The 15,392-nt window shown below is 58.3% G+C and overlaps 1 protein-coding gene across 2 annotated transcripts in view; it reads left to right on the top strand.

Moving 5' to 3' along the window:
• CDH4 (cadherin 4) overlaps positions 1–15,392 on the top strand; it is a 542,698-nt gene that overhangs the window by 378,059 nt on the left and 149,247 nt on the right. For both annotated transcript variants that reach the window (XR_006702995.1, XM_045444030.1), the window contains exon 3: positions 8,989–9,215. Coding sequence is in view for 1 of the 2 variants with exons in the window: in XM_045444030.1 (XP_045299986.1) it covers positions 8,989–9,215 (227 nt within the window). In the remaining variant the exon portion in view is untranslated. The remainder of the gene's footprint in view (positions 1–8,988; positions 9,216–15,392) is intronic.

Below are 15,392 nucleotides of genomic sequence, written 5' to 3'. Positions count from 1 at the left end.
GAGCGTCACCCAGCTGGGGGCCTGCAGCTGTGACGGCCAAGGGCCAGGGAGGAAGGGTCGCACTTGATTTGAATGCACGTGAATTCAAAGTTTTTGTTTTTAAATAACGTTTCTGTTTGTATTTGAGAGAGAGAGAATGAGCGAGAGACAGAGAGAGAGAGACAAAGTGTGAGTGGGGGAGGAGCAGAGAGAGGGAGGCACAGAATCCGAAGCAGGGTCCAGGCTCCGAGCGGTCGGCACAGAGCCCCACGCGGGGCTCGAACTGACGAATCGTGAGATCATGACCTGAGCCGAAGTCGGATGCTCAACCGACTGAGCCACCCAGGCGCCCCTCACATCAATTTAAAGTTCAAAAGGCCCCGTCGAAGTTCCAACAGTGCTCACCTCATGGACGTGTCCTCCGAGGTGTGGGTTCTCCTGGTGCTCGTGAGGTCGCAGGTGGCGTCGTGGAGGGCAGCAGGGGACTCCCGGCACTAGGACATCTGCAGTGAGAGGGGCACGACCTAGCCCATGAACGCCTAGCTCACGTGTCCAGGACATGCCCTCCCGGGTGACGTGCGCCAGCCATCTGCACGGGGGGCCTGCCTGTCTCCCCACTTCCTCCCTCGCACAGTTCAGGGCTTGGCACGGGGCACCCGCTGTGGAGAAGGTCAGCAGGTTCACACGCACTCTGCTGCAAATGACACTTTGCCAATTTCCGTGAACACACGGCTGCTTCGGGAATCTGGCCGGGGCAAGACGGTGGCAGAGGACAAGACGACCGGCCGCGGGTCCCCGGACTCCGTCCTGGCCCCGAGGCACCCTCGCCAGGTTCCGGCACATCTGCGGGTGGCCACGTGCAGGCCGATTGCTCCCGGGCGTCAGCCCGTGGGGCACAGGCTTCCCGGACTGCAAGTGGTGGACACACAGGCTCCATGACCCAGCCTCCTGCACCCCACAAACAGGAACCCCGCTTCTGCTGTGCACCGTGGTCGTGGGCCCGTGTCGAAGGGGCATGTGCAACATCGTGTCTGTGTTTAAAAACATGGGTCAGAGAACAGCCCGGAAGGACGTGCAAAGGTCCCGGTTGCCTGAGGTTTCAGTGAGGCCCCCGTGCGTTCGGAGGCCGCAGGGGCAGCGGCAGACGTGAGGCCTGTGAGGCAGCCCCTTCTTAGCGGGGGTCCCGCTCAGGCACCGCCAACACGCATGACCCACATTAACAAAACCCGCCAAACATCCCTCTGCTTTTTACTATCCCTGTGCCCCAGCAACCCTAAAGACGTCCGTGGGGGCAGACAGGTGCACGTCGCACGGCCTCTGACCCTGGGAAGCCACTGGAGAGCATGAAGCTCTGAGAGAGAGGGGTCAGCAGCTGAGATGAATCCGGGAAGACGCCCTGGAGGAGGCTCACGTGGCGGTGAAGGATGTTCCGGGCAAGGGGAGCCTGTGTGCCAAGGCCCAGTGCTTGGAGCGTTTGGCCAGCAGGGAGGAGGTTCTCTGTCAGGGGCCGGGGGGCTGGTGGGGTGAGCACAGCCCTGGGCATCCAGCCGGCTGGCCTCTGTGCCGCCCCTGTGGGGCAGGGCTTTCACCTGGAGGAAGTGGTGGGAGCTGAGCCCCGAGTGGGGCTGGGGGTGACTGCTTGGCCATCCTCGCTGAGCCCTCAGCTGCAGCCTCAGCTCACACCCCTGAGGCAGGGGTCCCTGGGTGGGGCGGTGGGGGCTCGCTGGGGAGAATCGGCGGGAGAAGAGGTATCCGTGGGGCCCTCGACACAGAGTGGCCCCCACCAGGGCCCCTGCTCACAACCTCCTCTCCCACCTTGATCTTCCCCCCAAGTTCCTGTGGCCCCAGGCTGCCCTGACCTCCTCTGGCTCCCCAGTACCTGACCATAGAGGTGCAGTGAGTGTGGGATGGATAGATAGAGGGGGTATGGAGGGAAGGAAGGGTGGGTGGGTGGGTAGGCAGAGGGAAGGAGAGAAGGGAGGGAGGCAGGCAGGCCGACTCTATCGGGTGAAGTTATCCTCAGCCCTGTCCCAGCTACGAGCTCGCCTCTGGCTCATTTGATCTCTCTCGGCTCACCTAACAAGGAGAAGAATCAAAAGGGCCCCGTCTCATCAGCACAACGCAGTTCTCCAGTGGAGGCACAGCCCACGGCCTCTCCGTAAGTGTCAGGCGGGCGCTGCCGTAGACGAGGCAGAACCGCGCGCCCCTCGCCCGCGGTTCCCGGCGTGCCCCCCTCTTCCCACGGAGGAGCAATTAAAAGTGATGAGGGTAAAGGGTTAAATGTGGAGCCTCTCGAGGAGGGGTGACGGGCTTCCTTTCACCGGCGCGTTTTCTGCATCAGCCGGGCGAGCGTGGCCGCACACGTCTGCTGTGAGCCAGCGGGGCCGGGCCGGGGAGGGATGAGCCGTTCAGGTTTTTGCACCATCCTGGAGAAATGAGAGAGGCGGCACACCGAGTGTCGGGGCGTCGATTAACGGAGCGCTGAAAGCGCCCGGGGCCCGTGTGCAGAACAAGGGCATCTTGTAAGGGGGTCAGTAGGGCTCGCGGGGTCACTCGAATAAACGAATGCGTTCTAAAACATAATTAACCGTCTTCCGGCACGTAGAGGCCGCTTCGCATTACGGTGAGGGCCCGGAGTAGTTCGTTTTTGTGGTGCGGACATTCTGTGGGTCGGTGACACTCCCAGGAAATTCTAGAAACACCTGGAGCCCTGAGCTCTCCCAGCGTCGTGCAGACATCCCACACGCGGGCACACGCAGCTCACTCCTGTCTGTTTAGGCAGCGATGCCAGTGAGCTTCTGGAGCTCGAGCTGAGACGTGGCCTCCTTCGGGAAGCGTCCCTGCACCCCCGAGTGCCCTCCCTGCCCCTCACTTGGGACCCGGGTGTCTGCACTTTGTGTGCAGTTGTGACACCGTGCACCGTTCTCAGCACTCCTGCCCCCGGCACCCCCATGAGCACCCTGGTCTGTGCCTGGGGCCGAGACGGTGAGAGCTGGGGCCAGGAAGGGGGAGGGCTGTGGGGGAGGGCCACATGCCTCGGGCTGGTCCTCAGGCCTCTGTGGGAGAAGGACGGGCCCTTCTAGGGAGGTCTTTCTCCATGGCAGTCCCACAGCCAGGACCTGGGGACTCAGGGAGCCCCAGGAGCTGGTTTTCATTGACACAGAACTCATAGACCATACATCTCACCATTTCACAGTGAATAGTGACGCTCAGGAGGGTCACGGTGATGAGTGGCCGTCACCTCTACGTAGTTCCAACACTTTTTACCGCCCCGAAAGAGACCTTGCACCCGTTAGCGGCCACTCCCGCCCTCCTCCCCCAGCCCCGGGCGCCACCAGTCTGCCTTCTGGCTCTGCGGGCAGCCCTCCGCGGGCAAGGCCAGTGGTCACGGTCCCCAGGTGGCCTCGTAGTCAGCAGGCTATTTAAGCTGGATGGATGACCCATGAGAGGCCCCCTCGGGGGCCCCAGGACCAGGGTGGGGTGGGTCCTACGGTCCCGTGGGGACGACCTCATTTCCCACCCCTGTGGCACCTCCCTGCGCGGTGTCCCTGGTTCGTGTGTCCCCTCTGGAGGGACCCTCGCCCACAGTCCTTGCTCTTTCCCTCTTCCTTCGCTCCTTCTGTTCCTGGCTCTTGGCGTTCTTGTCCCAAGCAGACGTGTCTGCAGTGGGTTCTGGGGCCTTCTGCTCGGGGTCCTGTGATCCACTCTGTGGCTAGGTTTTGAGGACATGCTTCTGAAGTCACAGTGGCGGATGCCTAGCTCGGTTCACTGGGCCGTTTTTATGGCCAGAAAACACTAACCCTCTCTTCACTTTGGCCCCCAAAAGGGGTGTCTCGTCCACTCAGGACACTCCCTCAGCTCCAGAGGCTGCTGAGTGGCAGGTGGCCCTTCCTTCCTGGGGCAGAGCTCTACTGATCCTGCGTGGATTATGGAGGGGGGGTGTCCTAGTTCAGCCGACTCTGAGAGGCTTTGGGCATCCCTTGCAAGCACCTCCCTCAGCCTGTGCTGGTCCCTGCCCGCTTGTTTTCATTCCGGTCACCCTGCCACAGCCCCTGCTACAGTCATGCTAGTTCTGGGGTCCTCGAGACCCCGCGCTGCCTCTGCCACAGGACCTTTGCACATATTGCCGGTGTGGCCTGCCCAAGCCTCACAGGAGCTGTGTCATCCCTCAAATCGTAGGGGAAGCATTCCCCGCCCCACCAAGTCTGGGTCAGGCTCTCCTTCGCCACCGGCATGCTTCCCTTGGGAGTGTTAACTTTCTGATGTAATGACTCGGTTCGTTTCTGACCCACCCCACACCCTAACCTCTAGCTGGCAGCGACTGTGTTTGGCTTTGGTGTCTGTTGTATCTGTAAGTGAATTGTTTCTGGTACTAGAATGAGTGAGTGGGGTTACTCTCGTGAGCTCCGCGTGCTCAGAGCCACCTTTAGCGTGGGGCAGCGCCTTCCCATAGACTCCATGCGGGTCCCGGGAGGGTAGGGCAGGCAGGGGGGCCACGGAAACTCCACCAACCACTCAAACAGGCCCTCCGAGGGGGACCAGGACGGCAGATACTGACACTTACACGGCACACGGGAACCTGCGTCCGTGACAGATGGCCGGGCAGGTGCATGCCTGCCCTTTATGTGGACCGGCAGCGTCCCAGCGGGGGGACCACAAGCCCGGAAGGCCGATCGGACTCCGCTCTGTGTTGCCAACCTCCTGGCGAGGGGAGGGGAGCAGGGAGGCGGCCACAGCAATGAAATCCCTCAGGACACTCGGCGCGTTTTCTGGTGCTGAGCCCGCCCCCAGTGTCCAGCCAGGGGTCAGACGCAGCTGCCACTGGCTAAGTGTTGACACTCACGTCAGGAGCAGGGGGGACGCTGGCGGGTGGTGAACGCACCAGCTCACGCTCTTCCCTGGGCCTCTTCCCGGGACAGAACATGGGCTTGAAGATCAGATGCATCCTGTCCAGGCCCCGCCTGCCTCCACAGCCAGACGCCAAGAGCTGCTGCGTCCACACCTCCGGCTGGGGAGGGGCAGCGGGGCCCCGGGTGTGGACGCAGATCCACGGGGTCAGAACCCCAAGTGCTGGCTGACCCCACCCATCCTGTTGGGCTCCCATCGGCACCCTGGGGACCCCCAGCCTGGTCTGGGGCCCCCTTACTGGCCCACACAGCAGCCTGTGTGCCTCAGCCAGCCAAGCTGTCATTTTCCACCCACCCGCGCACGAGCCTCCACTCTGTTGTGCCCGGGTAGCCCCAGTGCCAGGCACCAGGAGGCCACGGATGTTTATGGGATGGGCGACCCTGCGTGTCCTTGGCTGAGAGCCTTTGCTCCCCTGGGCCACCACGTAAGACAAGCGGGCACTTACCGGTCTGTCCTGTGCCTGGTGAGGCGCATCCCGGCCACAGCGGGGACAGAGCCAGATGCTCAGGCCGCTGCTTGTCAAGCGCAGACCTGGGTTCAGGCCCTACCCCAGAGGGGCCCGGACGGGCGTGGACGTGGACGTGGCCATGCACACAGCCTCCCCGCAGCACACGTGGCACTGGTGATCTCTGGTGGCACAGGGTCGGCCAGGCGCTCACCGGGGAAGATCCTGGGGCGGGCAGCCCGCCCGAGTCCTGCCCCCAGGGCCCACTCCCCAGCCCCCCCCCCCCCGCCACGCTGGCTGTGCGGGCCAGGCTGCCACCGGGGGAGCCGGCCGTGGGGCCGTGGCTGTCTGTACTTAGATTATTGGTTTTCATGTCTCTCAGGACTCCTGTCTCTCGTCAGGTTTGTTTAAAACTAATGGAAGTAATTAGCAAGCCCTAGAGAGACGCGTGCAGCAGGTCGGGGCTGGAGGGGGACGATCCTGCGTCGCCGCCCAGGACAGGAGGACGCAGCTCCAGAGCAGGCCTCCTCCAGGGGTCCCGGGGGCTCTGGGGTGGGAGGGAACGCGCCCTTTCCCCAGGGGCGACTTTCCCCTCGCAGGTAGTGCTGGGCCGCCCGTCCCAGAGGCAGAGGGGCTAGTGCTGTAGACCCCCTTCCCACCTGCAGATCTCAGGCCTCCCGGGGGCCTGGGGGGGCCGCAGCCCCAGCGGCCAGGTGCAGGTACCACCCCAGCAGCACAGTTGGTGCTCGAGATACACACAGAGCCGGACTAGGAGGGTCTCCCTGGGGCGGCGTCCGGGAGCCCGCAGAGCCCATCTCCCCCTCCTGCCGCTTCGAGAAGGTGCGAAGCGTCTCCGGGCCTCAGTGTCCCCATCTGCAGAATGGGGACGATGCCGCCCGCCAGCTGTGCCTTCCTCTGGAGCGGGAGCGGCCGTGCCCAGCAGACCACCCGGCGTCCAGCTGAGGGGGCCCTTCCCAGAAAGCCCCGGCCTGAAGCAGGATGGACGTGCAACCCAAATCTACTCCGAGCAGGAGTTTCTCTGCGTTTGTTGGTTGTATCAACATCGAGGGAAACGTTTCTGACACAATCTCCTGGGACTTTACATTCTTTCTGGACTGACCCTGGCCGTTCCCCTAGCTGCCCGGGGCAGGGCGGGGAGCGTTGTGGGGAGGCCTCGCCTCCTGTCATAGCGACTCTGTGCCCGCACTGTCCTCAGCCCCAGGGACACAGTGGGAAGCCAGGACGGCGGCCCTGCCCTCACATGCGTGGCCGTCCAGGTGGATACGGGCAAGAAGCAAAAGGCTTCTCCCAGGCAGAACGGGGTGGTGCACGGCAAGGGGCAGGGGGCGAGGGCTGGCCCGGGCCTGGGGTCCAGTGCCTTCGGGGTGGGTGGGTGTGGGAGGACCCCGCCAGAAACCTGCAGCTTGGGTGTCTGTCCCGAGCCAGCCTGGAAACCCAGCCAGGGTGGAGGCCATTCTCAGAACCCCATGCTGGCCTGGCCTGCGCAGGAGCTGGCGGGCACGAGGCGCCAGGCAGCACCCTGACCCGAGGGTCGACAGGAGAGATGCTCCGGGCCACGCGGAGCTGCCTCTCCAGAGCCCTGACGTCTGGAGACCGAACCCCCTGCGGCTCCCGGCCCTGCGTGCCGGTGTCCGGGGGTTCCAGGCCGTGCCCCTTCCCCCGTAAGCACCGTGGTCGTGGGGGCGACCCCTCCCAGAGGGCAGGCCAGGTGACGCATGGCTATCGCCAGGTTTCTCCGTGTGCCCAAAAGGGTGCCCACGGAAAGGCACGGCCTCTCCAGGACTCACAGCACTGCTCTGTGGGGACCGGCCGGGGCCCTGTCAGACCGGAAACACGTCCGCCTCTAACACCCACGAGCGTCGCGTGGCCGCCCGTGTGGGGCAGCCCTCCGTTTACCCCAAGGGCTTGCTTGCTGGCAAGCTGCACGTCACAGGGCCTTGCGTGGCGGCACCTGTGGTGTCCCGGAGGGTCCCCCGTCCCCTGGGGACATGCGCCGTCCGAAGGGCCCCTGGGGACAGCACTCTGCGTTTCCCGTTGGGGCCACACCAACTCTCCCTTAAGTTCGCCCACACTCTCTGACGGTGTTTGGATGCCACAGCATCGCCCTTCAGTCTTGAAGAAATGCCGACCCTCCGTCGCTGTCCAGTTCCGTTAGCGTTGCTACATATCTGCTTTCAGAGAACAAAGGGGCTTATTTATGTATTTTGTGCTAATCTCCCAACATTCCCAGGGCTGTCATTTGTATCCTTGTCAGTGACAATTGGGTGTCAGGAATGATTGATCCAGCTGAGTTTGCGGCTGATTTTAATTTGCTTGCGAATGGTACCGTTAAGAGCAGTCTGGAATTTTCTTGTCACTTGGAATGAAATTCCGTTATCCCCCCGTTGGGGGACATGTTTCTGGGGAGCCACAAGCCACCCAAGCCCCCGGCGCCCTCACCTTCTGCGGCCCCCCCCACCCCCGGAGCCCAAGCACACCCTCCCGCCCTCGGGCCAGCCCGGGTGCAAACGCCTGGCTTCGTCCTGTTTGAAAACATTTTTATTCGCACCCCACAAGTGGGAGGCGTGGTGACTGGGGGGGACGTCTCAGGTGAAGCACGTGAGATGACGGAGCGAGTGCCTTATTTATGCTTTCAAGGCAAAGCAACAATACGAGGTGAACGCAGGGGAGAAACGCGTTATCCACTGTAACCGTGAGATGCTTTTTTTAGTTTCTGGAATAAATAGTAATTAAATCACGTAAGCGGTGACAGTGAAATTGCTTAAAAAAGCACTGCTCCCGCCGTAACTGCTGAGAGACCCACGTTTTTATAAATACTACGTAACTTTATCCATTGTTTCTATCAGCAGAATGCGGCACTGGCTGCTGGCGCCTCATAATTTACCTACCGTGGCGGCGGTGGCGGAAGCAGTCGTGTAAAAAAAAAAAAAAAAAAAACCGCGCTGATGTGGTCCCAGCGAACGCACGGCTCCCGAGGTGCCTTTTCCCACGCGGGGCTACGATGACCGGCGACGGAGTCGCTAGGAGGGGCGGGCACCTCGGTGCCTGATTCGTGGTCGGGAAGCAAAGCCGGGCACAGGCCACAGCGTCAGCGTGCGGGCTGCTTCAGCCGCCGGGCGTCCGGGTCACCCGAAGGCCGCCGCCGGCCCCGGACCCGGCCCAGCCGCCCTGACAGCGCGCGGGGGTCGGGTGGGGTCCCTGAGAAAAGACACGCACCAGAGACCACAGCAGATCGCGGCCTCACTCAGAACACCGCTTTGGCCCACTCCTTCCCCAAACCCAGAGTCCTCGGGCTGAGGAAACGGATGCTGGGGGCACGAGGTTTGCAGGCAGTGAGTGGGGTCGGACGAGGGAGTGTTTGCGGGCAGAGCATCCCCGTGGCGCCTCTAACGGCCGGACTCGGGGTGGACTGAGACGCGGTGACGGGGGAGGTGGTGTTTCTGAGGCCGGCCGCCCCTTCCCTGGGGGTAGAGAGAAAGCACGTTCCCTGAAGGTCAAGAAGTCGGTTTTAAATCATTGTTTTCCCCCGTGTTGCGCATCAGGAGACCCGCTGTCGAGGTGCAGCCACGTGAGCGCCCGTGACGCCCCCCTGCGCACCGGGCTGGTCCTGACCCTGTCTTCCTTTCCGCTTGCAGTCTCGTTCAGCAGCTGTCTGGGGACCAAGGGGACCCAGTATGAGACCAACAGCGTGGACTTCAAAGTGAGGGCAGACGGGACCGTCTTTGCCACCCGGGAGCTGCGGATCCCCTCCGAGCAGGTGGCCTTCACCGTGACCGCGTGGGACGGCCAGACGGCCGAGCGATGGGACGCCGTGGTGCGGCTGTTGGTGGCCCAGCCCTCGTCTGCGCGCCCGGCACACAAGGTAAGATGTGGCCCCACGCGGGGCTTGGCGAGTGGCCTCCCTCCTCTCCTTGAGGTCACTGTGGCACAGCATCTGCAGAGTCCCCTGAGCATGGGACACGCGGCCGGCTGTGTCTGCCCAAGAGGACCATCGGACGGTCGACCTTCCCGAGGGACGCTGGCCTCGCGGGCAGGTGCACAGGCCTGGTTTGATACGTGGCTCTCGCCCTCCTGACAGCCTTAAAAACCGAGGCCCCGCATTTCCGTGCCTCGCCGGGTGCCCCAAATTCTCCTGCCCGCGGCATTGGCCTCAGGCCTGGGGCTGCTGGGTGAGCGGGAAGTTCCAGCTTGCTTGCCCCCGGGACAGGCCCGTGACACCCAGGCATCAGCCAGCAGAGGGAGAACATGGACTGAGACCCTCACAGCTAACAGGGCCCCCGAATTATCCTGATGCAATCAATGTATGCGGCGGGTTAGCAGAAAAGAACATACCTTCAACTGCGTTCCCAGGCAGTCCCTCAGGAAAAGGCCCTGGGAAGCAGAGGGTTAAACCAAGTTGGTCAGATGCCTTTCTGTAGATTTACCCAGAGCCCCAGGGGCAGGCCGTCTTCGAGCTTCCCAGGCCGGCTGATCAGGGAACCCTCTTCCTGGAACACCTTGCAAGACGGGTGTGCCAAGGAACCCACTTTGGGAAAACAGGGACCTGTGTGTTGTTTATCCTGTCTTTTTTTTTTTTTTTTTTCAACGTTTATTTATTTTTGGGACAGAGAGAGACAGAGCATGAACGGGGGAGGGGCAGAGAGAGAGGGAGACACAGAATCGGAAACAGGCTCCAGGCTCTGAGCCATCAGCCCAGAGCCCGACGCGGGGCTCGAACTCACGGACCGCGAGATCGTGACCTGGCTGAAGTCGGACGCTTAACCGACTGCGCCACCCAGGCGCCCCTATCCTGTCTTTTAAACAAACTGGAGGTGGTTTACGTTTCAAAAGAGAAAGCGGCAGGGCACCTGGGTGGTCTGTCGGTTAAGAGTCTGACTCAGTTCCGGCTCAGGTCGTGATCCCGTGGTCCGTGGGTTCGAGCTCCGCGTCGGGCTCTGTGCTGACGGCTCGGAGCCTGGAGCCTGCTTCGGATTCGGTCTCCCTCTCTCTCTGCCCCTCCCCTGCTCGCCCTCTCTCTCGGTCTCTCTCAAAATAAATAAACTTACAGAGAGAGAGAGAGAAAGTGGTGACGGGGCAGATAGCTCTCCCTCCTCGGTGAGGGGCTGATCCACCTGGGAAGGAGGTCAGGTGCCCTCATGCCTCATGGGTATACTGAACCAGGCATGGAAACGTGTTTCTAACACTGGCGCCCTAGAGACTCGTGAGCCTCACCATGTGGATGCTACAGACCCCAAGACAGACGGACGTGGTTTCCCATTCTTTCCCGAGTGATGGTGACGAAGTGCCGATGAGAAAGGAGTGAGCAAGGCGGGCCCTGGGGCGGCCCTTCCCTCTAGGCGAGGGGCTGGCCGGGTCAAGGTTCACGTCCCTGATCGCAGTGCAGAAACCCTGAGCCTGTGAGCAGAGGAGTTCCTCAAAGCCTGTGGAAGGCCTCAGATGAAAGGCGCTAATTGAAAACATAATGACACCTCTTGTTAGGCGTGTTAATGAAGCGATTTCTGATGCAATTAATCCCGATTCCTCTTGGAAGGTGATTGCAATTAGTCCCCGCCACTAGAGCCCCTCCGGCCCCACGTCAGGCCCACCCAACAAGCGCCCAGAGGGGGGACTGGGAATCCGGGTCCCAGGCTCAGACCATCCTAGGGAGTCCAGCTGAAAAGTGCTGTAGGGACAGCACCCCTGAGTGTGTGAAACGTGGCAGGCAGAGTCCCTGCAGCTCACCCAACCCAGCCCTTCTCTATTCCACGTCACCTGATGGCACCCCACTTCCTCTCACATTCAAACCAAGGGTACCTTGTCCTGACTTTTTAGGACCCTACCCAGGCCCTGCCCTAAGAGGTGGCCACTCCTCTGACCCTCAAAACGTCTGGAAGCAGGTGCTGTCACTGTCCCCACTTTACAGATAGGGACGCCGAGCCGTGCAACCACAGCCCCTTTGCTGCATGGGAGAATTATGTTCCAGAAAGGAGTGCAAACTGGCTTCCTAGGCACGGCTGAGCTCAGCATCATAGGGAGCCTGGCTGCCCTGGGTTAAGGTTTAAATCAAGGCTCCTCTTACTGGCTGATGCTTTGGGACGAGTCACATGACCTCTGGGAGGTTTCCTACTCTGGAAAATGGGATAACAGTAGGGTTGTCATGAGTATTATGTGAGATAATGTGAGTTCATGCGGATCGCAGTCTCTGGACAGCCCCTGCCACAAGGACAGGGCTCATTGCTGTCATCAGCACGGCCCCATCCCCCAGAGTCCTGTGGTCCTGTGCCCGTCACAGCCACTGGACCCTCCTCAGGGGGGTGCCCAGGGGCAGGGAGGAGGGTCTGTGTGAGACACTGAGTCACTTAGTTGGTAAGTCCCTACAGAGACCAATGCCAACCTTTGAATGAGGTCACCCTCTGTACATGGATTAAGGTCGTGCCGTGTGGCTGATGTCCCTCACCACCCGCAAGAAGCAAATGTAAATCTTCTCTGGTGAAAAGTATCTCAGTAAGCCTCAAATTATCCCCGTCTTCTCTTACACACAATGTCTAGCGCTCGGCTAAAAGTCACTGAGCACCCGTGGGGATGGGACAAGGTACACAAAAGTCAGATACAGAAGACAGTAATGACCCTTAATGGCTCCAGGTGACAGAGTGGCTCCAGGTAACGGACTTATCAGACAGATGTGATAATAACTGCACTCGCTGTGTTCAAGCACATTGAAGACAAGCTTTTGACAGAGGATTAGAAGAATAAAAAAGAACTGAGCCGTTTATGACTGAAAAATGTAACAGACGAAAGAAAGAGCTCAAAGAGTCCATCTTTCTGCAGATTAGACACAGTTGAAGAGAGGTTTAGTGAGGCAGAAAATATCAGAAGGAAGAGAGTAAACAGAGAGTAACGGGCATGGGAGAGGTAGCATGGAGTTCTGACATGTGCACACTCGGAATACGAGGGGGGATAAAATGGAACAGGAGTAATATTTGAAAAGACAATGGCAGAAGATATTCCAAAAACTGACAGCAGACATCCACACGTTGACTCGAAGCCCCGTGACCTCTAAGCGGGGTAACACAAAGAAAATTGTGGGTTAGCACAGTCCTGGTCCATTCAGGCCTCTGTAAAGAAAGAGCGTAGACAGGGGAGCTTGTAAACAATGGAGATGTATTCCTCACAGTCCTGGAGGCTGGAGGTCTGCGATCAGAGTGGCTGCGTGCTCAGGTTCCCAGGAGGGCCGTCTCTTGGACTGCTTCTCCGGACATCTTGTATCCTCAGCTGGCAGCGAGCGGATAGAGGAAACACCCTTGCTCGTGACCTTTAGAAAGTCACTAATGGGCACTAATCCCATCATGGGGGCTCAGCCCTCATGACCTCCTCCTCGGTCCTAATCACAGCCCCCCGGGAACCCCACCTACTGACGCCATCACACCTGAGGGTCGGGAATCAGCGTATGAATTCGGGGGTCACACACCTTCAGTCCCAACAGGTATTTTATGGTAAAATGTCTGAAAACCGGAGCCACATAGATCCAAAAGCAGACAGAAGACCGAGCTCCGTGGAAGGTGAAGTGGTGACACAGAAGCTGGCTTCTCGCAGGAACAGTAGGGCCCGGAAGGTGGCGGGTGGTAACAGAGACAATTCTGTGACCCAGGAAAACTGCCTTTCAGGCAGCGCCACGACAGACTCTGACACAGGCAGAAACAGGACGCTTCGAGATGGAATCCCAGAATGAACAGCCATGAGGTCAAGTAGGCGGAAATAGCTGTGAGCAGTGAGGGCGTGACACTGCAGGGGTGAAAGATACAGGACAGGTAACCTGCAGACAGGGTGCACGGACTCGGAGGGTCTGGGATGCTCCCTCTGTCCTGGAAGATGATGGAAATCAAACTAATACAACCCTCGGATAAGACAAAGACCCCTGTAGAAGATCCGGGAAAACCACTGCAAGGTCACGGTCGTGGGCACATGGGCACTGACCAAGGTAGACAGTATTTTGGGTCATAAAGTATGTCTTAACTTGAGTTACCTGAAGTCTACGTAGAGTCAGTCTTACCTTGTATCAAATTGAGAAAAAGATACCTATCGTAGTGACAGATAGTTACTTTCCCTTGGGATTTTCATGGGATTCTAATGTGATTATAGATGAAAGCATTAGGCTGCAGCCAAATAACTTAATGACCAGCTCTGTGCAAAGCATCCTGGGTATTTCCTGTGTATATATTTTCACCTCTTCTAGTCTGCAAACTTAGCCAACATTTTTTTTAAATGCCTTAAAAATATAATTTGTCTTTTACCTCTATTATCAATGTGAATTAAAAAAAAAAGGTCTTTCTTGGGGCGCCTGGGTGGCTCAGTCCGTTACATATCTGACCTCGGCTCAGGTCATGATCTCACGGTTTGTGAGTTCAAGCCCCACATCTAGCTCCACACTGTCTCTCCCTCTCTCTCTGCTCCTTGCTCACTTGCACTCTCTCAAAAAATAATAATAATAATAAGTTTTAAAAAGTCTTTCTTAAAAAAGAGTCCTATGGTTGTTTAAGTTCTAACGTAATAGATGGGAAAATGGAATACTAAAACATCAATCCAAAAAACGTCAAAGAAATGGAAGGAAAGAGTAGAGGAACCCCATTTTTCTCTGTGAGAAAATGGTGGGTTTGCAAATACGTTGATCATTATAACAAATGAAAATCGATAAGCTGCTGTAATTAAAGGAAAACAAATTGACAGGTTAAAGAAAAGCCCCAGCTACACGCAGGTCATAGAAGATAGATCTAAAAAGCGTAAGGGTGGAGAAAAGCTGCAAGTGGAAAGACGTGGGGGAAAAGCCTTGGAGTTACTCGTCAGGAGGAAACTGGGGCCTCTGTTAACATAAGAATCCCGAATCTGGGGCGCCTGGGTGGCTCAGTCAGTTTCGGCTCAAGTCATGATCTCATGATTCGTGGGATGGAGCCCTGCATCTGGCTCTGCGCTGAAAACACAGAGCCTGCTTGGGATTCTCTCTCTCCCTCTCTCTCTGCCCCTCCCCTGCTCACTCTCTTTCTTGCTCTCTCTCTCTCTGTCTCTCTCTCAAAATAAATAAATTAACTTAGAAAAAGGGGCGCCTGGTTAAGCATCTGACTCTTGATTTCGGCTCAGGTCATCATCTCGAAGTTCATGAGATCAAGCCCCGCGTTGGGCTCTGCATGGAGGGCTTGGGATTCTCTCTCTCTCTCCCTCTCTCTGCCCCTCCCCCATTGTCTCTCTCAAAATAAATAAACTTTTAAAAAAAGAATCCTAAATTTGTGTGCACTTAATAATACAGCTTCAAAATATTTAGGCAAAAGTTAGCGGCACTGAAAGGAGAAATAAACAAATACTCAATTAACAGCAAAATTTAGCGAACACCTCTGAGGACATTTAGAGCAAGCAGACAGAATGCCAGCAAGGAACTAGAGGATGAGACGCACAGATTCAACAAGCCTGACCTCCCTGAGACAGGTCTGAAACAGAAACCAACCACGGCTGCGTGCACGTGACCTTCAAATACACGTAAAACCTGCGTGAAACGTGGCCGGAGGCTGAACCTCCAACCAGGCCGCCCCACACTCCAGAGGTAGGAAATCCGAGCAGTGAAGCTAGAAATCCGTCACGAGGAAAGTAAGGAAAAGTCCCCACAGGTGTGGAAGTTGAGTAAGAACTTCTGACTGAGCCTCGGGTAGGAAAGGAATCCCATGCTGGTTACAGAGTATTTTGAGCTGAGCCCGGGAAGCGGCAGCTGGAGCCACAGCCACGCGGGATGCAGGGTCCAGCCTGACGTGCCCGTGAGAGCGGGAGGAGGGAGGAAGCCAGCAGTCTGAACATTCATCTCAAGAAATTAGACAAAGAAGTGAAATGAAACAAAATAGAAAGGAGGAAACAGTCAAACCAAGAGGAGAAAGTAATGAAATGAAAATGGTAGAATTAATCCAGACAGCAGCTGACTCTAAACTCCCAGCTGATCAGAGCAAGAGGGAAAACCACAGTCCACGTCACAAGTGAAAACTCGGCCTCACGACCGATCTCACCCAGCATTTCAGTGTGTTAC

The sequence above is a fragment of the Leopardus geoffroyi genome, chromosome A3 (genome assembly GCF_018350155.1).
Source record: "Leopardus geoffroyi isolate Oge1 chromosome A3, O.geoffroyi_Oge1_pat1.0, whole genome shotgun sequence".
Classification (NCBI taxonomy): domain Eukaryota; kingdom Metazoa; phylum Chordata; class Mammalia; order Carnivora; family Felidae; genus Leopardus; species Leopardus geoffroyi.
Note: the sequence above shows the minus strand (reverse complement) of the source record. Positions and strands in the feature narration are given on the sequence as shown.